A 25,325-nucleotide genomic window follows, 5' to 3' on the forward strand; every position below is an offset into this window, starting at 1 on the left:
TTCACGCACTTAAGTTAGCTAATTCCTTTATTGTAGACGCCGTTTTGCAATTAACGAGATTAGCGGCGAAAAAATTCAGGGTTTGCAATTGTGGCGCGCAGAGCGCTCTGGCTAAAGCCTTGGTCTGCGGATGTATCTTCCAAGACAAAATTGCTTAATATCCTTTTCAAAGGTAAGACCCTTTTTGGGCCAGAATTGAAAGAAATTATTTCAGACATCACTGGGGGAAAGGGCCATGCCCTCCCACAGGATAGGCCTTTCAAGGCTAAGAATAAGTCCAATTTTCGTTCCTTTCGCAATTTCAGGAACGGACCAGCTTCTAATTCGGCAGACTCTAGACAAGAGGGTAACGCTTCCCAGACTAAACCAGCTTGGAAACCAATGCAAGGCTGGAATAGGGGTAAACAGGCCAAGAAGCCTGCTGCTGCTACCAAGACAGCATGAAGGGGTAGCCCCCGATCCGGGACCGGATCTAGTAGGGGGCAGACTCTCTCTCTTTGCTCAGGCTTGGGCAAGAGATGTTCAGGATCCCTGGACACTAGAAATAGTCTCTCAGGGTTATCTTCTAGAATTCAAGGAACTACCCCCAAGGGGAAGGTTCCACATTTCTCACTTATCTTCAAACCAAATAAGTAGACAGGCATTCTTGCATTGTGTAGAAGACCTGTTAAAGATGGGAGTGATACACCCAGTTCCAACTGTGGAACAAGATCAGGGTTTTTTTACTCAAATCTGTTTGTAGTTCCCAAAAAAGAGGGAACTTTCAGACCAATTCTGGATTTAAAAATTCTAAACAAATTTCTCAGAGTTCCATCGTTCAAAATGGAAACCATTCGAACAATTTTACCTACAATCCAGGAGGGTCAATATATGACTACCGTGGATTTAAAGGATGCGTATCTACATATTCCTATCCACAAAGATCATCATCAGTTCCTAAGGTTCGCCTTTATGGACAAACATTATCAGTTCGTGGCTCTCCCATTCGGACTAGCCACTGCTCCCAGAATTTTCTCAAAGGTGCTCGGGTCCCTTCTAGCGGTTCTAAGACCAAGGGGCATTGCAGTGGCACCTTATCTGGACGACATTCTAATTCAAGCGTCGTCTCTTTCCAAGGCAAAGGCTCATACAGACATTGTTCTAGCCTTTCTCAGATTTCACGGGTGGAAGGTGAACGTAGAAAAGAGTTCCCTGTCTCCGTCGACAAGAGTTCCCTTTTTGGGAACAATAATAGATTCTTTTGAAATGAAGATCTTCCTGACAGAAGTCAGAAAGCTTCTAAACGCTTGTCAAGTTCTTCTCTCTATTCTGCAGCCTTCCATAGCTCAGTGCATGGAAGTAGTAGGGTTGATTGTTGCAGCAATGGACATAGTTTCTTTTGCTCGAATTCATCTAAGACCATTACAACTGTGCATGCTCCAGTAGACAGGATCACCTGTCTCAGGGAATGAGTTTCTGCAGACCAAAGTGGGTCATTGTCACGACCGACGCCAGTCTATCAGGCTGGGCGCGGTCTGGGATTCCCTGAAAACTCAGGGTTTATGGTCTCGGGAAGAGTCTCTTCTCCCGATCAACATCCTGGAACTGAGAGCGATATTCAATGCTCTCCGGGCTTGGCCTCATCTAGCAAAGGGCGGATACATAAGATTCCAGTCAGACAATATGACGACTGTAGCTTACATCAACCATCAGGGAGGAACAAGGAGTTCCTTGGCGATGAGAGAGGTATCCAAAATCATCAAATGGGCGGAGGATCACTCCTGCCACCTATCTGCAATCCACATCCCAGGAGTAGACAACTGGGAGGCGGATTATCTGAGTCGTCAGATTTTCTATCCGGGGGAGTGGGAACTCCTCCCGGAGGTGTTTGCCCAGTTGACTCAATTATGGGGCATTCCAGACATGGATCTGATGGCGTCTCGTCAGAACTTCAAGTTTCCTTGCTACGGGTCCAGATCCAGGGATCCCAAGGCCACTCTAGTGGATGCATTAGGGGCGCCTTGGTCATTCAACCTAGCTTATGCGTTTCCACCGTTCCCTCTCCTTCCCAGGCTTGTAGCCAGGATCAAACAGGAGAAGGCCTCTGTGATTCTGATAGCTCCTGCGTGGCCGCGCAGGACTTGGTATGCAGACCTGGTGAATATGTCATCGGTTCCACCATGGAAGCTACCTTTGAGACAGGATCTTCTAGTACAAGGTCCATTCGAACATCCAAATCTAATTTCTCTGCAGCTGTCTGCTTGGAAATTGAACGTTTGATTTTATCCAAGCGTGGGTTTTCAGATTCAGTGATAGATACTCTGGTCCAAGCCAGAAAACCTGTGACTAGAAAGATTTACCATAAAATATGGAAAAGATATATCTGTTGGTGTGAATCCAAGGGATTCTCCTGGAGTAAGATTAAAATTCCTAAGATCCTCTCCTTTCTCCAAGAAGGTTTGGATAAGGGATTGTCAGCGAGTTCTCTAAAAGGACAGATTTCAGCTTTATCTGTCTTGTTATACAAATGACTGGCAGCTGTGCCAGAGGTACAAGCTTTTGTACAGGCTTTGGTCAGAATCAAACCTGTTTACAGACTCCTTGGAGTCTAAATTTAGTTCTTCCAGTTCTTCAGGGGGTTCCGTTTGAACCCTTACATTCCATAGATATCAAGTTGCTATCTTGGAAAGTTCCGTTTTTGGTTGCTTTTTCTTCTGCTAGAAGAGTTTCTGAATTATCTGCTTTGCAGTGTGATCCACCCTATCTGGTGTTCCATTCAGATAAGGTTATTTTGTGTACCAAGCCTGGTTTTCTTCCAAAAGTTGTTTCCAACAAGAATATTAACCAGGAAATAGTTGTTCCTTCTCTGTGCCCAAATCCAGTTTCAAAGAAGGAACGTTTGTTACACAATTTAGATTTAGTCCGTGCTTTAAAGTTCTATTTAGAAGCAACAAAGAATTTTAGACAAACCTCATCCTTGTTTGTCGTTTACTCTGGTAAGAGGAGAGGACAAAAAGCTACTGCTACCTCTCCTTCTTTCTGGCTGAAAAGCATTATACGATTGGCTTATGAGACTGCCGGACGGCAGCCTCCTGAACGAATCACAGCTCACTCCACTAGGGCTGTGGCTTCCACATGGGCCTTCAAGAACGAGGCTTCTGTTAATCAGATATGTAAGGCAGCGACTTGGTCTTCTCTGCACACTTTTGCCAAATTTTACAAATTTGATATTTTTGCTTTTTTGGAGGCTGTTTTTGGGAGAAAGGTTTTGCAAGCCGTGGTGCCTTCTGTTTAGGTAACCTGATTTGCTCCCTCCCTTCAGCCGTGTCCTAAAGCTTTGGTATTGGTTCCCACAAGTAATGGATGACGCCGTGGACCGGACACACCAATGTTGGAGAAAACAGAATTTATGCTTACCTGATAAATTACTTTCTCCAACGGTGTGTCCGGTCCACGGCCCGCCCTGGTTTTTTAATCAGGTTTGAAAATTTTTTCTTTTTCTTTATACACTACAGTCACCACGGCACCCTATAGTTTCTCCTAACCGTCGGTCGAAGGACTGGGGGGCGGAGCCAGAGGGGGAGCTATATGGACAGCTCTTGCTGTGTGCTCTCCTTGCCTTTCCCTGTAGGGGAGGAGAATATCCCACAAGTAATGGATGACGCCGTGGACCGGACACACCGTTGGAGAAAGTAATTTATCAGGTACGCATAAATTCTGTTTTTCTCCAAGAAGGATTGGAGAAAGGGTTATCAGCTAGTTCCTTAAAGGGACAAATATCTGCTTTGTCGATTTTACTACACAAACGTTTGGCAGATGTTCCAGATGTTCAGTCTTTTTGTCAGGCTCTGACCAGAATCAAGCCTGTGTTTAGACCAATTGCTCCACCCTGGAGTTTGAATTTAGTTCTTAATGTTCTTCAAGGGGTTCCGTTTGAACCCATGCATTCCATAGATATTAAGGTATTTTTTTGGAAGGTTTTGTTTTTGGTTGCTATTTCTTCTGCTCGTAGAGTTTCTGAGCTTTCAGCGTTACAATGTGATTCGCCTTATCTTATCTTCCATTCTGATAAGGTGGTTTTACGTACCAAACCTGGTTTCCTTCCTAAGGTTGTTTCTAATAAGAATATTAACCCCTTGAGTGCTAACGACGGCTCAGAGCCGTCACTAGCACTCTCCCACCTTGAGGGAGATCTGGGGGCTCCCACCCACTCCTACCCCGGCGATCGTGCCTGTAGACTGACAGGCATCGCCGGGGCTTCCCGTTTTGTGTGGTGACGTCACTCACAATAACGTGATGACGTCACCGCGCAACTTTATTTATACTTAACAATATTAAGTATAGGAGCAGGGGGCATGCTGCTTAGAAGCCTGTATCTCAGGCATCTAAGCAGCTACAGACCCCCAAGACCATTGGAAAGGTAATCGCCTAACATTTCTAACAGTGTAAGTCTTGGGGGTATGAAAAAAATAAAACAAAAGTTAAAAAAAATTGTTCAAAAAGTAAAAAAATAAAAAAACATTAAAAAAGCTTAGCACCCAGGTGGGAAAGTGCTTAGCACTCAAAGGGTTAATCAGGAAATTGTTGTTCCTTCATTATGTCCTAACCCTTCTTCTAAGAAGGAACGTATGTTGCATAACTTGGACGTGGTCCGTGCCCTGAAGTTTTACTTGCAGGCGACTAAGGATTTCCGTCAATCATCTTCATTATTCATTGTTTTTTCTTGAAAGCGTAGGGGTCAGAAAGCTACAGCTACCTCTCTTTCCTTTTGGCTGAAGAGTATCATCCGTCTGGCGTATGAGACTGCTGGACAGCAGCCTCCTGAAAGAATTACGGCTCATTCTACTAGGGCTGTGGCTTCCTCATGGGCATTTAAAAACAATGTTTCTGTTGAACAGATTTGCAAGGCTGCAACTTGGTCGTCTCTTCACACTTTTTCCAAATTTTCCAAATTTGATACTTTTGCTTCTTCTGAAGCTGTTTTTGGGAGAAAGGTTCTTCAAGCAGTGGTGCCTTCCGTTTAGGTTCCTGTCTTGTCCCTCCCTTTCATCCGTGTCCTGTAGCTTTGGTATTGTATCCCACAAGTAAAGATGAAATCCGTGGACTCGTTATATCTTGTAAAAGAAAAGGAAATTTATGCTTACCTGATAAATTTGTTTCTTTTACGATATGACGAGTCCACGGCCCACCCTGTCATTTCTAAGACAGGTATGTACTTATTTTTATAAACTTCAGTCACCTCTGCACCTTTGGCTTTTCCTTTCTCTTCCTAACTTCGGTCGAATGACTGGAGGTGGAGGGAAGGGAGGAGCTATATATACAGCTCTGCTGTGGTGCTCTTTGCCACTTCCTGCTGGCAGGAGGATAAATCCCACAAGTAAGGATGAAATCCGTGGACTCGTCATATCGTAAAAGAAACAAATTTATCAGGTAAGCATAAATTTCCTTATTTTTTTATATATATATATATATATGTGTGTGTGTGTGTGAGTATGTATATATTTGTGTGTATTTCTATGTTTCCATGTATGTGTTTGCACTTTTATGCCCTTTCCAGTCAAACACCTAGTCATATACCATATCACTGTCAAATGCTTTAACATTTAATATGTATGTATGTACAGTGTATATATATATATATATATATATATATATATATATATATATATATATATATATATTCTGGGTTCCAAGCACTCACTGTACTGGTGAATTGCCTGGGTGTTCTCTATGGTAGATAGGTAGAAACTTCAAGGAAATACTTAATATACATACATTTTTTATTAGTAATTCATTATCAAAGGATAAGTCAACGTTTCGGTCCTCACAGGGACCTTTATCAAGACTGTTTCTTGTTCACTTCACGCTGAACATATTTCACGTGCAGTGAACAAGAAACAGTCTTGATAAAGGTCCCTGTGAGGACCGAAAGGTTGAAGTTTATATATATATATATATATATGTAAAGAAAACAAGTGGGATCTGCACTGCACAGTCCAAAATAAGAACACTCTTAATATAAACTGGATCCGGTGCAACACCTAATAGGACCACCCTTGAGGCCCAAATGTGGGAATATAGGAAAAAAGAATAAAGGTGGCACACGGTTAAAAGGTTAAACCTTTATTGTGGAGCAACGTTTCGGGGCTCCTGCCCCTTTCTCAAGCTAGTTTGTAAAAACTAGCTTGAGAAAGGGGCAGGAGCCCCAAAACATTGCCCCACAATAAAGGTTTAACCTTTTAACCGTGTGCCACCTTTATTCTTTTTTCATATATATATATATATATATATATATATATATATATATATATATATATATATATATATATATATATATATATATATATATATATATATATATATATATATATATATACAGTATCCTACTCACATTTTTGTAAATATTTTATTATATCTTTCCTTTTGGCTGAAGAGTATCATCCGTCTGGCGTATGAGACTGCTGGACAGCAGCCTCCTGAAAGAATTACGGCTCATTCTACTAGGGCTGTGGCTTCCTCATGGGCATTTAAAAACAATGTTTCTGTTGAACAGATTTGCAAGGCTGCAACTTGGTCGTCTCTTCACACTTTTTCCAAATTTTCCAAATTTGATACTTTTGCTTCTTCTGAAGCTGTTTTTGGGAGAAAGGTTCTTCAAGCAGTGGTGCCTTCCGTTTAGGTTCCTGTCTTGTCCCTCCCTTTCATCCGTGTCCTGTAGCTTTGGTATTGTATCCCACAAGTAAAGATGAAATCCGTGGACTCGTTATATCTTGTAAAAGAAAAGGAAATTTATGCTTACCTGATAAATTTGTTTCTTTTACGATATGACGAGTCCACGGCCCACCCTGTCATTTCTAAGACAGGTATGTACTTATTTTTATAAACTTCAGTCACCTCTGCACCTTTGGCTTTTCCTTTCTCTTCCTAACTTCGGTCGAATGACTGGAGGTGGAGGGAAGGGAGGAGCTATATATACAGCTCTGCTGTGGTGCTCTTTGCCACTTCCTGCTGGCAGGAGGATAAATCCCACAAGTAAGGATGAAATCCGTGGACTCGTCATATCGTAAAAGAAACAAATTTATCAGGTAAGCATAAATTTCCTTATTTTTTTATATATATATATATATATGTGTGTGTGTGTGTGAGTATGTATATATTTGTGTGTATTTCTATGTTTCCATGTATGTGTTTGCACTTTTATGCCCTTTCCAGTCAAACACCTAGTCATATACCATATCACTGTCAAATGCTTTAACATTTAATATGTATGTATGTACAGTGTATATATATATATATATATATATATATATATATATATATATATATATATATATATATATATATATATATATTCTGGGTTCCAAGCACTCACTGTACTGGTGAATTGCCTGGGTGTTCTCTATGGTAGATAGGTAGAAACTTCAAGGAAATACTTAATATACATACATTTTTTATTAGTAATTCATTATCAAAGGATAAGTCAACGTTTCGGTCCTCACAGGGACCTTTATCAAGACTGTTTCTTGTTCACTTCACGCTGAACATATTTCACGTGCAGTGAACAAGAAACAGTCTTGATAAAGGTCCCTGTGAGGACCGAAAGGTTGAAGTTTATATATATATATATATATATGTAAAGAAAACAAGTGGGATCTGCACTGCACAGTCCAAAATAAGAACACTCTTAATATAAACTGGATCCGGTGCAACACCTAATAGGACCACCCTTGAGGCCCAAATGTGGGAATATAGGAAAAAAGAATAAAGGTGGCACACGGTTAAAAGGTTAAACCTTTATTGTGGAGCAACGTTTCGGGGCTCCTGCCCCTTTCTCAAGCTAGTTTGTAAAAACTAGCTTGAGAAAGGGGCAGGAGCCCCAAAACATTGCCCCACAATAAAGGTTTAACCTTTTAACCGTGTGCCACCTTTATTCTTTTTTCATATATATATATATATATATATATATATATATATATATATATATATATATATATATATATATATATATATATATATATATATATATATACAGTATCCTACTCACATTTTTGTAAATATTTTATTATATCTTTTCATGTGACAACACTGAAGAAATGACACTTTGCTACAAGGTAAAGTAGTGAGTGTACAGTCTGTATAACTTGCACTCCCCTCCTTCCGTTTGAGGATGCCCCACAGATGCTCAATAGGTATTAGGTCTGGACACATGCTTGGCCAGTCCATCACCTTTACCCTCAGCTTCTTTAGCAAGACAGTGGTCGTCTTGGAGGTGTGTTTGGGGTTGTTATCATGTTGAATACTGCCCTGCGGCCCAGTCTCCGAAAGGAAGTGATCATGCTCTGCTTTAGTATGTCACAGTACATGTTATTCATGGTTCCCTCAATGAACTGTAGCTCCCCAGTGCTGGCAGCACTCATGCAGGCCCAGACCATGACACTCCCACCACTATGCTTGACTGTAGGCAAGAAACACTTGTCTTTGTACTCCTCACCTGATTGCCACCTCATGCTTGACACCATCTGAACCAAATAAGTTTATCTTGGTCTCATCGGACCATAGGACATGGTTCCAGTAATCCATATCCTTAGTGTGCTTGTCTTCAGCAAACTGTTTGCAGGCTTTCTTGTGCATCATCTTTAGAAGAGGCTTCCTTCTGGGAAGACAGCCATGCAGATCAATTTGATGCACTGTGCGGCGTATGGTCTGAGCACTGACAGGCTGACCCCCACCCCTTCAACCTCTGCAGCAATGCTGGCAGCACTCATATGTCTATTTCCCATAGACAACCTCTGGATATGATGCTGAGCACGTGCACTTAACTTCTTTGGTCGACCATGGCGGGGCCTGATCTGAGTGGAACCTGTCCTGTGAAACCGCTGTATGGTCTTGTCCACCATGCTGCAGCTTAGTTTCAGGGTCTTGGCATTCTTCTTGTAGCCAAAGCTATCTTTATGTAGAGCAACAACTCTTTTTTTTTAGATCCTCAGAGAGTTATTTGCCATGAGGTGCCATGTTGAACTTCCAGTGACCAGTATGAGAGAGTGTGAGAGCGATAACACCAAATTTAACACACCTGCTCCCCATTTACACCTGAGACTTTGTAACACTAACGAGTCACAAGACACCAGTAGGGAAAATGGCTACTTGGGCCCAATTCGGACATTTCCACTTAGGGGTGTACTCACTTTTGTTGCCACTGGTTAAGACATTAATGGCTGTGCGTTGAGTTATTTTGAGGGGACAGGAAATTTACACTGTTATACTGTAATGCTTGTGGAATATTCCACTATCAGAACAAACTTGGCCAGTAGTCTTCTTATCCAGGCGTCAAGTGGAATGATAGGAAATATCCCAGAGCAGAGAGAGAGTTTGTAAAATGAGGTAAATAGTATTCACAGCAGGCAGGGCAGTACTCAGCGGCAACAGGAAGTGTGGCAGTTTAGGGGTAAATCAATAGAAGGACCGGGAACAGGCAGGAGTCAGCAAGAAAATGATATCTAGCAGTATAACATTTCAGAGGTAAACCAATAGAAGGACTGGGAACAGGCAGGCGTCAGCAACAAAAGGATATCCAGCAGTATAGCAGTTCAGGGGTAAACCAATAGAATGGTCAGACTGGCAGAGTTCAGCAATAAAGTAGCAATCAAGTAGTTCAGGGGCTAAGCAAGCAGAGTAGTCAAACAAGCAGAGTTCAGTATCAGTATAGCAATCCAGTAGTTTAGGGGTTAAGGCAAGCAGAGTAGTCAAACAAGCAGAATTCAGTATCAGTATAGCAATCAAGTAGTTCAGGGGTTAAGCAAGCAGAGTAGTCAAACAAGCAGAGTTCAGTATCAGTATAGCAATCCAGTAGTTTAGGGGTTAAGGCAAGCAAAGTAGTCAAACAAGCAGAATTCAGTATCAGTATAGCAATCAAGTAGTTCAGGGGTTAAGGCAAGCAGAGTAGTCAAGCAGGCAGAGTTCATCAACAGAGTATCAATATAGCAATCCAGTAAACAGAAATACAGCACAAAGTAATACCTATAGTTGGACACAGGTGAGAGAGAAACTGAGGCACTTTTCATCACCTTTCTGCAGTTACACTGCCGCATCCCTAGCAACAAGAGGACTGCCTGCATCCGTGGCAACGGCCACAGCAGAGCGGAAGAGCAGCATGACTTATACAGGCTGTACACACACTACTTTACATTGTAGCAAAGTGTCATTTCTTCAGTGTTGTCACATGAAAAGATATAATAAAATATTTACAAAAATGTTCTGTATATGTGTGTGTGTGTAATACTTACCTTAATATGTTTTACATGTGTTATATTATACTTTAATTCTAGCCTTAATACTTTACTTCCGGTCTCTAGTCGTGCTATTTCTTTTAGCGCTGTTATATGTTGCGTTCGGGCGATGTTTACTGTGGCCTCTCTATCCATTGAATGTTTATGGAGTGCTAAAGAGAATGAGATGTCTGACCTGCTAAAATATTCTTTGGTAATTCTGTTTTACCATGGATTTGTAACACAAGATTGTGCACTATACTGAGCACAGGCTTGTGATGTTAATAGAGCACCCTTCACCATGATGTTTAGCCATTGAAGCTCAGTGAAGAGGTTAAAGGGACAGTAAACCTTAAAATTAATGTTATATAATTCTGCACATAGTGCAGAATTATATAACATCATATTAGCCAACCATTATTTAACATAATATTGCCTTTTTATTTTTAGCAAAAAACGCTGTTTTACAGACCCGCTCTCTGGGCTCAACCCTAGCAATTGGAAAGAGCTTAGAGCTTCCTCATAGTATCACATTGCGCCAAAGCAGTGTAGAAGCCTCTGTGCAGGAGGACAACTCTGTGCAAGGAATATTTTTATTTTTCTCTTGACTATATTAGAGACCACTTTAGAAAAGAGTTTAAAAATCAAACTCAACAAATTTGACTTAACTGTTTTGTATTGTAATTAATTATTTAACTTCATAAACTCCCAGCTTGGCAATACAGAAAAAAGGATATCAAAATGCCTTATTAAAAAATACAAAAATGTATTGATACACATAAAAGATTTACACAAGTATGGCCCCAAACAAAATGTGAAAAATACATTAAAGGGTCAGTAAACCTTAAAATTAATGTTATATAATTCTGCACATAGTGCAGAATTATATAACATTATATTAGCCAACCATTATTTAACATAATATTGCCTTTTTATTTTTAGCAAAAAACGCTGTTTTACAGACCCGCTCTCTGGGCTCTGCTGAGCGGGTCTGTTTTTTTTCCTCAGCGCATCGGGCCAGCTGTATAGTCACAGCCCGGCCCGACCGCGCCATAAGACTAAGTGCAGCTTGCTCCTGCTGTCAGACAGAGCGGGAGCGAGCTGCACTTAGGGCTAGATTTATTAAAGCTGAGGCGTACAGGGGCGCGTATATGTGCCCCTGTACGCCTCAGCTCGCCTCTGGCGGGGCGAAAATACCCGCAGGTATTCGACATCGCACACGAGCGCAATTTTGCGCTCGCGTGCAATCCCGCCCCCTGCCCGCGCACAGCCAATCACGCGTGAGCAGGAGCTGTCAATCTCCTCGGTCTGACTAGACCGAGGAGATTGAATTTCGCCAGATTAGAGGTGGCAAAGAGGCTAAGGAAGGTCTGGTGACCGCTGCTTGATAAATGACGGCGAGCAAGTTCTTGAGAGAACTTGCTGCCATAGGGGCTTAATAAATCTAGCCCTTATTCTTATGGCGCGGTCGGGCCGGGCTGTGACTATACAGCTGGCCCGATGCGCTGAGGAAAAAAAACAGACCCGCTCAGCAGAGCCCAGAGAGCGGGTCTGTAAAACAGCGTTTTTTGCTAAAAATAAAAAGGCAATATTATGTTAAATAATGGTTGGCTAATATAATGTTATATAATTGTGCACTATGTGCAGAATTATATAACATTAATTTTAAGGTTTACTGACCCTTTAATGTATTTTTCACATTTTGTTTGGGGCCATACTTGTGTAAATCTTTTATGTGTATCAATACATTTTTGTATTTTTTAATAAGGCATTTTGATATCCTTTTTTCTGTATTGCCAAGCTGGGAGTTTATGAAGTTAAATAATTAATTACAATACAAAACAGTAGTGGTCTCTAATATAGTCAAGAGAAAAATAAAAATATTCCTTGCACAGAGTTGTCCTTCTGCACAGAAGCATTTTGCCTATCTTCTACACTGTTTTGGTGCCATGTGATACTATGAGGAAGCTCTAAGCTCTTTCCAATTGCTAGGGTTGGTGGAAGAGGCCCTTACAGAGTATTTGCACCACTTAAAAGGTCATAGGATCCTCTTTGAAAGAATGGAGTCTGCCCTTTTAAATGAAGGTTTCTTTTTCTCTACAGGTAAGCACTGTAAAAATATCAGCCACCTGTAGTAGCAGACACACTGTGCCTTTAATTTATTTAATAATAAATAGGTGATCCGCAGGTGATGCCAAAGATGATGAAACTCCAGTAGATATCTTTAAATATATGCGTTTTAATGCTCCCATACACGGGAGGAGGACCTAGTAGAGTGGGGATCTATAAGCTTCTAGGAATTGGTAGTTTATTTGTGACTGTGTTCCCAATGTGGACTGATACAGCCAAGCAACTTCTAGAATAATTTATTTTGTTGGAGTTCACAGGCATGAGTGCCTGGAGTACACCAACCATGGGACATTGTAAGGTGCATTGTTAGCAGGTAATGATTTATAGTCATGTCCAAGTGTTTCGGGGGATAGGAATCCTCTCAGTATACAGATAACACAGTAAATTACTTTTTTCCTCCTCTTTTAGAACTAAAGAATGCAGTGGAAGAGGTGCTGCCAGCTCTAACTCAAGAAGGTGTGCAAGTATTTTATCTGAGCAGAGATTCTTCTACAGTTGGGGTAGACAGCCTCCTTGAGAAAGTTGAATCTGCATCTGACAACCCCATCTCTAGATCTCACAGATCCAACGTCACACGGAAATCACCAGCTCTGTATATTTACACTTCTGGAACCACAGGTAACCCTTGAATGTACAATTACAAAATAGTTATCTATAGCAAGATGCTGGATGGTCCAGTGTGGGCACACAAATGAACTGTGTGTATATATATATATATATATATATATATATACATACATACACACACACACACACACTCACACACACACATACATACATACACACACACACTATATGGTGAAAAGTATGCCAACACCCCTACTAATGTACATAGAATAAACCTATAGATAAGAGGCACAAAAAAGAATGCTCTTATTAGCACATAGAGAAAGAATTGTCATTAAAACTTAGCTTTAACTAGGAAGAATATGCATACATCAAATATAAAAGAGGGGAGGTTTATTTACAGATGAGATTTCTTTGGGAAGTGTACATCATTTCAGGAAATAGGGGACCGTGAGACATATGGGAAGTGGCCCAGATATAGGACATGGAACACATAAAAGAAATAAGAATGGCATATGAAAAGACATTCTGACAATGTTGTTGTTACTGTTATTGTTGTATTATAGCACCTTAATTGTTAGATTTCCTATTATTACAACAGATGAAAACAAAATAGGAAAAACTACAGCTGTATTATGTAATTTTAGATTACAGCATAAGGATGTATACATTTTGTTTCTATTTTTTCTTGTATCGTACTTTGATCATTAAAGCTGTTTTTGAAAAAAAAAAAAAATAGCTTTAACTAAGTTCACAAATAAGTAAAAGACAGCAGCAAAAATAATGAAGTTTGCTGGCCTGCCGAGAGAAATTTAAAAACACATCTCTGTTTTGGTAACTCAGTATTCTACTTTTGCAAGTTATACTGTTGCGAAGTCCTCCCAAAGGTAGGGGGAAGGATTATATTTGTGGGAGATAGTGGCGTTACAATGATAATTTAAATGTAGTAAATGTAGCTAATATCTTCAGTAATTTAATAATATAGACCCCTACATAGAGGTAGTACTAGCGTTATAGGCCAACAGTTAACCAAGCCCTCTCAGCCTTCCTGCCTATTGCGGCAACAAGTAAATCATGGTGAAATGTGGTAAATGTAACTAATACTTCAGTAATCTAATAATATAGACCCCTACATAGGGCTAGTACTAGCGTTATAGGCCAACAGTTAACAAAGCCCTCTCAGCCTTCCCGCCTATTGTGGCAACAAGTAAATAGGTTTATTTTAGAAGTTTAACAACAGAGAGCAGTTTAAAAAAACAACCGCCCCCCCCCCCCTTTTTTTTAAACCTCTCTCTGGAAGCAACATCAGCACAAGAACTGTGCGCAGGAGCTTCATGAAATTGGTTTCCATGGCCAAGCGGCTTTACACAAGCTTCACATTAACATGCGCAATGCCAATCATCGGCTAGATTGTTGTAAAGTATGCCACCACTGGACTCTGGAGCAGTGAAAACATGTTATCTGTTGTGACTTGCTGTACTATCTGTCAGCCTGATGGAAGAATTTGGGTGTGGCAGATAGCAGGAGAATTCTACTTACTGAAATCCATAGCACCTACTGTAAAGTTTGGTAGAGGAAGGACATTGATCTGGATTATATTTTCAAGTTTCAGGATAGGCCCCATAGTTCCAGTGAAGGGTCATCATAATGCTACAGGATACAAAGACCTTTTTTGACTATTGGGTGCTTCCACCCTTGTGGCAAGAGTTTGGGGAAAGCCCCTTTCCTGTTCCAGCATGACTGTGCCCCTGGTACAAAATAAGCTTCATGAAGACATGATTTGATTAATTGATGTGAAGGAACTCGAGTAACCTACAGAGCCTTGACCACAACTTCAATGAACACTGTTAGGACTCTTACAGACACACTCTAAAATCTTGTGGAAAGCCTTCACAAAAGGTGGTGGCTGCTATAGTTGCAAAGAGAGGGCCAACTCCATATTAAAGGGACATGAAACACAACATTTTTCTTTTTCCTATTTTTCATGATTCAAATAGAGCATATGACTTTAAACAACTTTTGCAATTTACTTATTTTATCCAATTTGCTTAAACCAATTAAGAGAGGTATTTTTGTGCAGCCACCAATCATCAGCTAGCTCCCAGTAATGCATTGTTGCTCCTGAGCCTACCTATATATGCTTTTCATCTAAGGATACCAAGAGAATGAAGCAATTTAGATACAGATGCAAATTAGAAAGTTGTTTAAATCACATGTTCTGCCTGAATCATGAAAGAAACGTGTGGGTTTTGTGTCCCTTTAATGTCTTTGGTTTTAGAATGGGATGTCAAACAAACTCATATATTTGTTATGGTCAGGTGTCCACATACTTTGGTCATAAAATGTATATCTACATAAATAGTTAATATATAGCTAAACACAGTTTTATCTTGGTAAGTGACTGATTTACACAGCTAAGTGTAAGTGTAAAACCCTTAATTATAAATGAAATAGACATTTCTAAAAAAAAAAATATGCTTTGCTTTGCTAAAAAGCACATTGTATTTGAAAATTAGTGCTTTTTTTAGAGGCTAATCATATGGTAGAAAGTCATATAGTCTGGGTAGTGTACACTTCAGACGCTTTAAAGGACCACCCTGCAACAGCAGACAAATACAAATTTAGTTTTATTTGTATATTTAACATTGTTAACATTGAGGATAGATAATTACAGTGCGATATATATATATATTGGTTTTAAGTGTGCTGCATATTCTTATGTTCTCATGCTGACATTTGACAAAGGCACAAATTGGTGCCGAAACGTTATGTCATTTTAACGATACTTAAATAAAATTGTTATATTTTACCAAGACCAGTGAGTGCCTGCATTCTGTGGAAGTTTTGGATGATTTATAGCAGAGCACCGTGGCATTTATGGAGTGGTGAGATTGTGCTTTCCCTTTAAGGAACTATATATATATATATATATATATATATATATATATATATATATATATATATGTGTGTGTGTACATGTATCTATCTATATATACTGTATGTAAATATACTGTGTATGTATATATATATATATATATATATTAAAATACTGTCAACTTGTAATGTTTCAACTTTTCAACACTATAATGGCCCATTAAGCCTGAGAGATAATAGAACTAAAACTTTGACAGAGAATCTGTCATTGGGATACTATTTTAACAGTATGTCAGTCTGAACTGATCTCAAGTGCCTCTGAGTAGTGATGTCGCGAACCTAAAAATTTGGGTTCGCGAACTGCGAACGCAAACTCCCGCAAAAGTTGGCAAACCGGGAGAACCCCCATTGACTTCAATGGGCAGGCGAATTTTAAAACCCACAGGGACTCTTTCTGGCCACAATAGTGATGGCAAAGTTGTTTCAAGGGGACTAACACCTGGACTGTGGCGTGCCGGAGGGGGATCCCTGGCAAAACTCCCATGGAAAATTACATAGTTGATGCAGAGTCTGGTTTTAATCCATAAAGGGCATAAATCACCTAACATTCCTAAATTGTTTGGAATAACGTGCTTTAAAACATCAGGTATGATGTTGTATCGATCAGGTAGTGTAAGGGTTACGCCCGCTTCACAGTGACATACCAAACTCCCGCAGCGGGTACAACATCATCATCATCACACCGTACGTCCATGTGTGTAATGACTGAGACATATCCCTGTTATCTACATCCTCTGGCAATAATGGTTGCGCATCACTCATTTCTTCCAACTGATGTGTAAATAACTCCTCTGAAAGATCAAGTGAAGCGTCTGTGGTGCTAGTGTTGGTGGTGGCGGCAGGCGGGCGAGTGGTAACCTGAGAAGTGCTGCCCGAAGATAAGCTGGAGGAGGATGGTGCGTCAAGGTTCAGAGCGGAAGCTATAGAAGATTGGGTGTCCTGTGTTAAAAAGTCAACTATGTCCTCAGAACTTTTCGAGTTCATGGTACGTGGCCTCTGAACACTGAGCATTATTCTAGGGCCAAAGGGAATCACAGCACCACGACCACGACGGCACCTGCGGGGTGGCCTGTCTCTGCCTGTCATTTTTTTTTTAAATGTACACTTACACTACTATTAAACAAGATATGAGTGGTGGCACTGGGCAAGTGGGCACAGTATACGCTGTGAGCCTGACACAAAAAAGCAGACTGATGTTTCACAGTCCAAAAAGTTTTTATTTTTTTAAATGTACACTTACACTACTATTAAACAAGATATGAGTGGTGGCACTGGGCAAGTGGGCACAGTATACGCTGTGAGCCTGACACAAAAAAGCAGACTGATGTTTCACAGTCCAAAACCTTTTTTTTTTTTTTAATGTACACTTACACTACTATTAAACAAGATATGAGTGGTGGCACTGGGCAAGTGGGCACAGTATACGCTGTGAGCCTGACACAAAAAAGCAGACTGATGTTTCACAGTCCAAAAACTTTTTTTTTTTTTTAAATGTGCACTTACACTACTATTAAACAATATATGAGTGGTGGCACTGGGCAAGTGGGCACAGTATACGCTGTGAGCCTGACACAAAAAAGCAGACTGATGTTTCACAGTCCAAAAAGTTATTTTTTTTTTTAAATGTAAACTTACACTACTGTTAAACAAGATATGAGTGGTGGCACTGGGCAAGTGGGCACAGTATACGCTGTGAGCCTGACACAAAAAAGCAGACTGATGTTTCACAGTCCAAAAAGTTTTTTTTTTTAATGTACACTTACACTACTATTAAACAAAATATGAGTGGTGGCACTGGGCAAGTGGGCACAGTATACGCTGTGAGCCTGACACAAAAAAGCAGACTGATGTTTCACAGTCCAAAAAGTTTTTATTTTTTTAAATGTACACTTACACTACTATTAAACAAGATATGAGTGGTGGCACTGGGCAAGTGGGCACAGTATACACTGTGAGCCTGGCACACACGCTGGCAGGCAGGCAACTGCAATTAGATTACACTAGCAGACTGATGTTTCACAGTCAAAAAAGTTTTTTTTTTTTAAATTTACACTACTGTTACACCAGATATGAGTGGTGGCACTGGGCAAGTGGGCACAGTATATGCTGTGAGCCTGGCACACATGCTGGCAGGCAGGCAGGCAACTGAAATTAGATTACACTAGCAGACTGATGTTTCACAGTCAAAAAAGTTTTTTTTTTTTTAAATTTACACTACTGTTACACCAGATATGAGTGGTGGCACTGGGCAAGTGGGCCTGGCACACATGCTGGCAGGCAGGCAGGCAACTGCAATTAGATTACACTAGCAGACTGATGTTTCACAGTCAAAAAAGTTTTTTTTTTTAAATTTACACTACTGTTACACCAGATATGAGTGGTGGCACTGGGCAAGTGGGCCTGGCACACACGCTGGCAGGCAGGCAACTGCAATTAGATTACACTAACAGACTGATGTTTCACAGTCAAAAAAGTTTTTTTTTTTTTTAAATTTACACTACTGTTACACCAGATATGAGTGGTGGCACTGGGCAAGTGGGCCTGGCACACACGCTGGCAGGCAGGCAGGCAACTGCAATTAGATTACACTAGCAGACTGATGTTTCACAGTCAAAAAAGTTTTTTTTTTTTTATAATGTACACTACTGTTACACCAGATATGAGTGGTGGCACTGGGCAAGTGGCTTGGCAGGCAGGCAACTGCAATTAGATTACACAGGAAAAAAAAAACAGACTGATGTTCTAGCCCTAAAAAGGGCTTTTTGGGGTGCTGTCCTTACAGCAGAGATCAGATGAGTCCTTCAGGACTGTATTGGACACTGAATACACTAGCCTAGCTATCAATTTCCCTATTAAATCAGCAGCAGCTACACTGTCCCTCCTCTCACTAAGAATGCAGCTTCCAAATGAATCTAAAATGGATGCTGTCCAGGAGGTGGGAGGGTCTGGGAGGGAGTGTCTGCCGCTGATTGGCTGTAATGTGTCTGCTGACTGTGAGGTAGAGGGTCAAAGTTTACTCAATGATGACGAATAGGGGGCGGATTGAACATCGCATATGTTCGCCCGCCGCGGCGAAAGCGGACATGCTATGTTCGCCGGGAACTATTTGCCAGCGAACTATTCGCGACATCACTACCTCTGAGACCATTGCAATATAAGAAAGAGAGATGACATTTTTCACCTACAGACCTACATGCACTTGCTGACTATCACCTGCTTGATAAGCTGCATTATTGGAAATATTTTTTTCTTTTAACAAACAGATCAGAGCCTGAGATGTTGGGAATACTTCAAACAGAAACACTCTCAACATAATTTTGGACAGATGTCTCCCATTTGATTAGCTATAATACAGGTGGATTTAATGAATAACAGGATATGAAAAAGTACTCATTTAGTAAAAACAAATATTCTCAATTAAAGTAAACATACTAAGAAACAGATTGTGTAAAAACAGCAAGCAACTTACTTGTTTTTATAGGAAATGGTAACTTAAGTTGCATTCTGTCCTCTTCTGAGCATGGACAAACAGACTTCCTGTTTCTCTAGTATTTACTCAACAGTACATTAGCTCATATTACTCTAGAAAATGTATGACACCAAGCTAGATATGCCTGTAGAGGCCCAATCCCCCTTGTAGGGCTGTGTCAGGAAGTAATGTACACTGTACAAATGTAGTTTTAAAGAAATACAAGGTAAAATCCTTTTAAAATGATGAATAATACATATTGCAATCATTTATATTAAGTATAACCCACTACTTAGGGTTTTGTTATAACAACAATGAAATTAGAATTTTTTATGCATTTAAAGCAGACACAATTCTGTTGAAACACTTTGCAGGATTTTGATGTTACATGCTGTAACAAAGAGGATTATGAAAATTAAACCCTTGATGGCAGAGTTTATGTCAAAATTTAATTTATCCTCCCATTCTTTTTTGAGGAAGTCTGTCATTAGGTACAGTGGTGGCAACCATTCCATTCATATGAAATCTACCAATAGACACAGGTGTTATGGATCTAATTTTAAATGCAGACCAGCTGAATATCCTTTTCTACAAAAAACATAATTTATGCTTTAACAGTCAAGAAACCAACAAACCTCCAGGCACAAAGCAAAAGTTAAAACCAACTTTATTCGGTCACATAAACCATTACGGTAAAAAAGGTATTAAAATCCAAGTTCGAAACACAGCAACATGACTTGTCAATTGTCTTACGCGTCACTTGCCTTACGCGTTTCGGCAAACCTGTGCCTTAATCATAGACATATGGCCATAATGAATGGCTAGACTTATATAGCTTTAATAATTATTAATTGAAACAAAGCCATGTCTTTTTAAATGTACAGACATTGAATCTCACTTAGAAACACTAAGAGGGCTCAGTGGACATATTTAAAGAGAGCAAACATACATATGTTATGGAATAGCCGTATATACAAAACATCACGTGTTGACCCCCTTAATGTTGTAAGAACATATATTATTGGACATATTTGGCATGAAAACATGTAAATGTATGTTATCAACAGTTCATAGGGTAGGAGGAATGCATTAATACTACATTAATTAGCAGGGTGCACATATCTAAGCCACCTAAGCCTTATTAGGGTAAAAATTAATTAAATGCAAACTCATTATAAAAAATGAATATATATCTGCACTATGTAGTATTATTATTTCTTCTACATCTGAAAGAAGCATATCACTGCTAACACAGTGCTATTCCTTATGAAAGAGAGGAACTAGGGCTGGGCGATATGGGCAATTGCGATTTAATTGCGATTTTCGCTGCCACTCCAGTCTCACTGCCGTGCTGCAGACTCCTGCTGACTAAACTACATGTGCAGTCAGTCAGGAGGAGGAAGTTCCGGGCAGCGATTAATCGCGGTTTAAAACCGCATCCACAATTAATCGTGCAGCCCTAAGAGGAACAATAAAATCACTGCCCCTTATTAGGGAATTAGGGAAGAAAAGGAGATGAATAACTTTTATTACATTTTTAACAATAGGGGGAGATCCAGCAGAAAAGCTTAAATCACTATATTAAGAATATATATGCACCCTTATTATATATAAAGCATGACTAATTCTTATTGGACCAAAAATGTATGATGTCTCCTGATATATTGAAGCCATAGGGTTTTCCAGAAGGCTTCTTGGTGAAAAAGCCTATCTGTTCTATCGCTTCCTCTCACAGGAGGACGTACCTGCTCTATAACCTGCCATTTAAAACTAGTCAAATCTTGTTTATGTACATAGATAAAGTGTCTGACCAAGTCAGAACATTCCAATCCATTCTCTATGTTTTTTGAGATGTTCCCTAATTCTGCTGCATGCTTCCCTGGAGGTGCATCCAATGTATTGTTTATCACATTGGGTGCACTCAACCAGGTATACCACAAAGGTGGTACGGCAGTTTGTGCAGCTAGATAAGTCATAGACCTTCTGTGTAGTTTTTGATTAAAAGGTTCTGGTTATCTCAAAGAAACCACAAGCTTTCTAAAGTGACATTTGTAATGTCCTTTAACACTAAGCCAACTACTCATATTTGATCCTGAGGGCCTTAACTGACTTAGTGATAATATATTGCCCAAAGTACAACCCCTCTTGGCAACAAACTTGCAACCTGTTGAGGCAAAATCTTTAAGACTATCCTCAGCAGTGGGTATTGGCAAATGTTTATTGATTATGTCACAAATCTGTGTACACTGAGGACTATAAGTGTTTATGAATACCGTAGATTGATCAAAATTATTTCCCTTTTTGTTTTCAGGGACCTTAGTATCATTTAGCATAGACTCTCTATCTAATCTGGTGACCTCCAAGTATGCTCTTCTAACTGTCTACTCGGAGTAGCCCCTCTCAAGCAACTGGGAAATTAGAGTTTCTCTTTCTTTAGCGCAATCCCTCTCATTTGTGCAATTCCACTTAATGCAGATAAATTGGCCTTTGGCCACTCCAAACCCAGTGTGCCAACTCCGAGCATGTAGAATAGAATTGGAGGCTATTGGCTTACGGTAGAGAGTAGTATGGATCATACAGATATCATGATTTGCAATCAAATTCACATCCAAGTATGGTATGGTAACAGGGTCAGAAGAGTACGTAAATGATAAATTGACATGACTGGAATTTAGATAGTTGACAAAATTAGGAATATCATTCCGATCCCCTGTCCAAATGAACAGGATTATTATTATTATTATCGTTATTTGTAGAGCGCCAACAAATTCTGCAGCGCTATAAACAAGGGGAAGTACAACAAAACAATTATAGGGATCAAATGGGTAGAGGGCCCTGCCAAGAGTTGCACTGTTGTAGTCAGCTCTTAAGAAGGTGATCTACAAACAGCTGGACTCTTAAACTTACATGCTAAGGGGGTTCAGGGGATTGCAATGGAGGAGTGAAACTGGTATAAAGTAAGGTTAGCATAGGTTGTATGCATCCCTGAACAGTAGAGTCTTTATTGAGCGCTTGAAGCTTTCAAAACTAGGGGAGAGTATTGTAGGGTGAGGCAGAGAGTTCCACAAGATGGGAGCCTGTCTGGAGAAGTCCTGTAAATGGGAGTGCGATGAGGTAACCAGAAAGGAGGAGAGTAGGAGGTCATGAGCAGAGCGAAGGGGACGGGAGGGAGAGTATCTGGAGACAAGGTCTGAGATATAGTGGGGGAGCAGTGCAGTTGAGGGCTTTGTATGTCAGAGTGAGAATTTTGTGTTTGATCCTAGAATCAAGAGGAAGCCAGTGAAGGGATTGGCAGAGAGGAGCAGCAGATGAAGAGCGACGTGTAAGGAAGATGAGTCTGGCAGAGGCATTCATTATGGATTGTAAAGGAGCTAGGCGGCAGGTGGGGAGACCAGAGAGGACAGAGTTGCAGTAATCGAGTCGGAAAAGAATGAGAGAGTGGATTAAAATCTTAGTTGTGTCTTGTGTAAGGAAGTGTCTAATTTTAGAGATATTTTTAAGGTGGAAGCGGCAGGCTTTAGCCAAGGACTGAATGTGAGGAGTGAACGAAAGATCTGAGTCAAATGTGACCGGAGACATCGGCATGCGGGGTAGGGGTAATGATGGAGTTAAAGTGTTAATGTACAAAAAAGTGTGCGCAAGAGAGCACCAAACTACTCCAACCCTATAGTCCCTAGCATATAGGGAAAAAAGGATAGTGTCAAAGAACAAAATGTATGGAGAAGCGCTAAAAGAAGCTAAAGGTGCAGCAGTAAAACACAAAGATAGATATATAACTGGCTATGCCAAAAGAACAATCGAACAATTAAATAGAATACATAAATGTAAAGATAGAATACATAAATGTAAAGATATTAAAATCGGACGTCTCCGATATAATAAAAACACAGAGGTATATAAAAGCACAAAACCTAGATAAATGCTGTTGCCAATATAGTAAATTCAGTCTCTGAAATCTGTATAAATGCAGGGGCCCCTGCAATATCTAGGTAAGATTAATACGTGTTACCTTCTTCTCATAGATGGTCTCAAATTCAATCGGTATGTCCGATAACACCTCCGTGAGGCGTGTGTGTATCCCGTGACGTCACCAGCCAGGGGCGTTGTCTCCAAATTGAGATCCTATTGGTCAGGATCGCTGAACACAAAGTATAGCGGCCGCTATAATATTGTCTCCAAATTGAGAGCTACAAGTTTAACCCTGCGTGCTTATTTGCACTAAGAGCGGGGATTCTTTTAATTCTATCGATCAATATTATAGCGGCCGCTATACTTTGTGTTCAGCGATCCTGACCAATAGGATCTCAATTTGGAGACAACGCCCCTGGCTGGTGACGTCACGGGATACACACACGCCTCACTGAGGTGTTATCGGACATACCGATTGAATTTGAGACCATCTATGAGAAGAAGGTAACACATATTAATCTTACCTAGATATTGATCCTTATTTGGTGAGACTTTATATGTTCGAGGGGCCCCTGCATTTATACAGATTTCAGAGACTGAATTTACTATATTGGCAACAGCATTTATCTAGGTTTTGTGCTTTTATATACCTCTGTGTTTTTATTATATCGGAGATGTCCGATTTTAATATCTTTACATTTATGTATTCTATCTTTACATTTATGTATTCTATTTAATTGTTCGATTAAATCTTTTGGCATAGCCAGTTACATATCTATCTTTGTGTTTTACTGCTGCACCTTTAGCTTCTTTTAGCGCTTCTCCATACATTTTGTAATGATGGAGTTATCGACAGTTATAGAGAAATTGGGGGTGGAGATTTTTGAAGAAGGGGGAAAATGAGGAGCTCAGTTTTGGAGAGATTTAGCTTGAGGTAGTGAGAGGACATCCAGGAAGAGATGTGAGAAAGATAGTTAGTGACACGGGTTAGCAAGGAAGGAGATAGGTCTGGTGCAGAGAAGTAGATTTGGGTGTCGTCGGCATACAAATGATATTGGAAACCGTGGTACTTTATTAGGGAACCTAGTGATGATGTGTAGATTGAGAAGAGAAGGGGACCGAGGACAGAGCCTTGCGGTACTCCAACAGAAAGTGGTGACGGGGCAGAGGAGGCCCCAGAGAAGGCTACACTAAAGGTATGGTTTGACAGGTAGGAAGAGAGCCACGAAAGGGCTGTGTCAGAGATGCCGAAGGATTGGAGGGTTTGGAGCAAAAGAGGGTGGTCAACAGTACCAAAGGCTGCGGACAGATCAAGGAGGATAAGCAGAGAGAAGTGGCCTTTTGATTTTGCTGTAGATAGGTCAATGGTAACCTTAACAATAGCTGTCTCTGTGGAGTGATGGGGACGGAATCCAGATTGCAGTGGGTCAAGAAGGGAGTTTAACATAAGGAAATGGAATAGGTGTGCATATACTAGTTTTTCGAGAAGCTTTGAGGCAAGAGGGAGGAGTGAAATAGGGTGGTAGTTGGATGGGGAGGTAGGATCAAGGGAAGGTTTTTTGAGGATATGTGTGACCAGTGCATGTTTCAGTGATGAGGGAAATATACCGGTGCTGAGGGAGAGGTTGAAAATGTATGTTAGTATAGGGGTAAGGGTAGCAGAGAGGAAGTAGCTGTGAGGGGATAGGGTCAAGAGGACAGGTAGTGAGGTGAGAGCGCAGTATAAGTGCCAAAACTTCTTCCTCAGTAACAGGGGAGAATGAGCTAAGTTTCAGGTTATGTGGGTTGTGGTTGAGTGAGAGCATTTAAGGGGGGGAGAGAATGGAATTATATTGAGAGTTGATTTCATTTCTGATGGAGTCAATTTTGTTATTGAAATGGCTGGTAAAGTCTTGAGCTGACAGAGAAGTTGTATTAGGAGGTGGGGGAGGGCGGAGGTGAGTATTGAAAGTGGAGAACAGACGTTTTGGGTTAGAAGAAAGATTAGAGATAAGAGTAGAGAAGTAGTGTTGCTTATGGAGATTAAGGGCAGAATAGTAGGAGTTCAAGATGAATTTGTAATGAAGAAAATC

General features: G+C 40.4%; 1 protein-coding gene across 1 annotated transcript in view; it reads left to right on the forward strand.

Moving 5' to 3' along the window:
* The window catches only part of LOC128663195 (long-chain fatty acid transport protein 2), a 215,405-nt gene that overhangs the window by 54,354 nt on the left and 135,726 nt on the right, over positions 1–25,325 (forward strand). The window contains exon 2 of the mRNA XM_053717404.1: positions 12,783–12,992. Coding sequence (XP_053573379.1) covers positions 12,783–12,992 — 210 coding nt within the window. The remainder of the gene's footprint in view (positions 1–12,782; positions 12,993–25,325) is intronic.

This window comes from Bombina bombina, chromosome 6 (genome assembly GCF_027579735.1).
Source record: "Bombina bombina isolate aBomBom1 chromosome 6, aBomBom1.pri, whole genome shotgun sequence".
Classification (NCBI taxonomy): domain Eukaryota; kingdom Metazoa; phylum Chordata; class Amphibia; order Anura; family Bombinatoridae; genus Bombina; species Bombina bombina.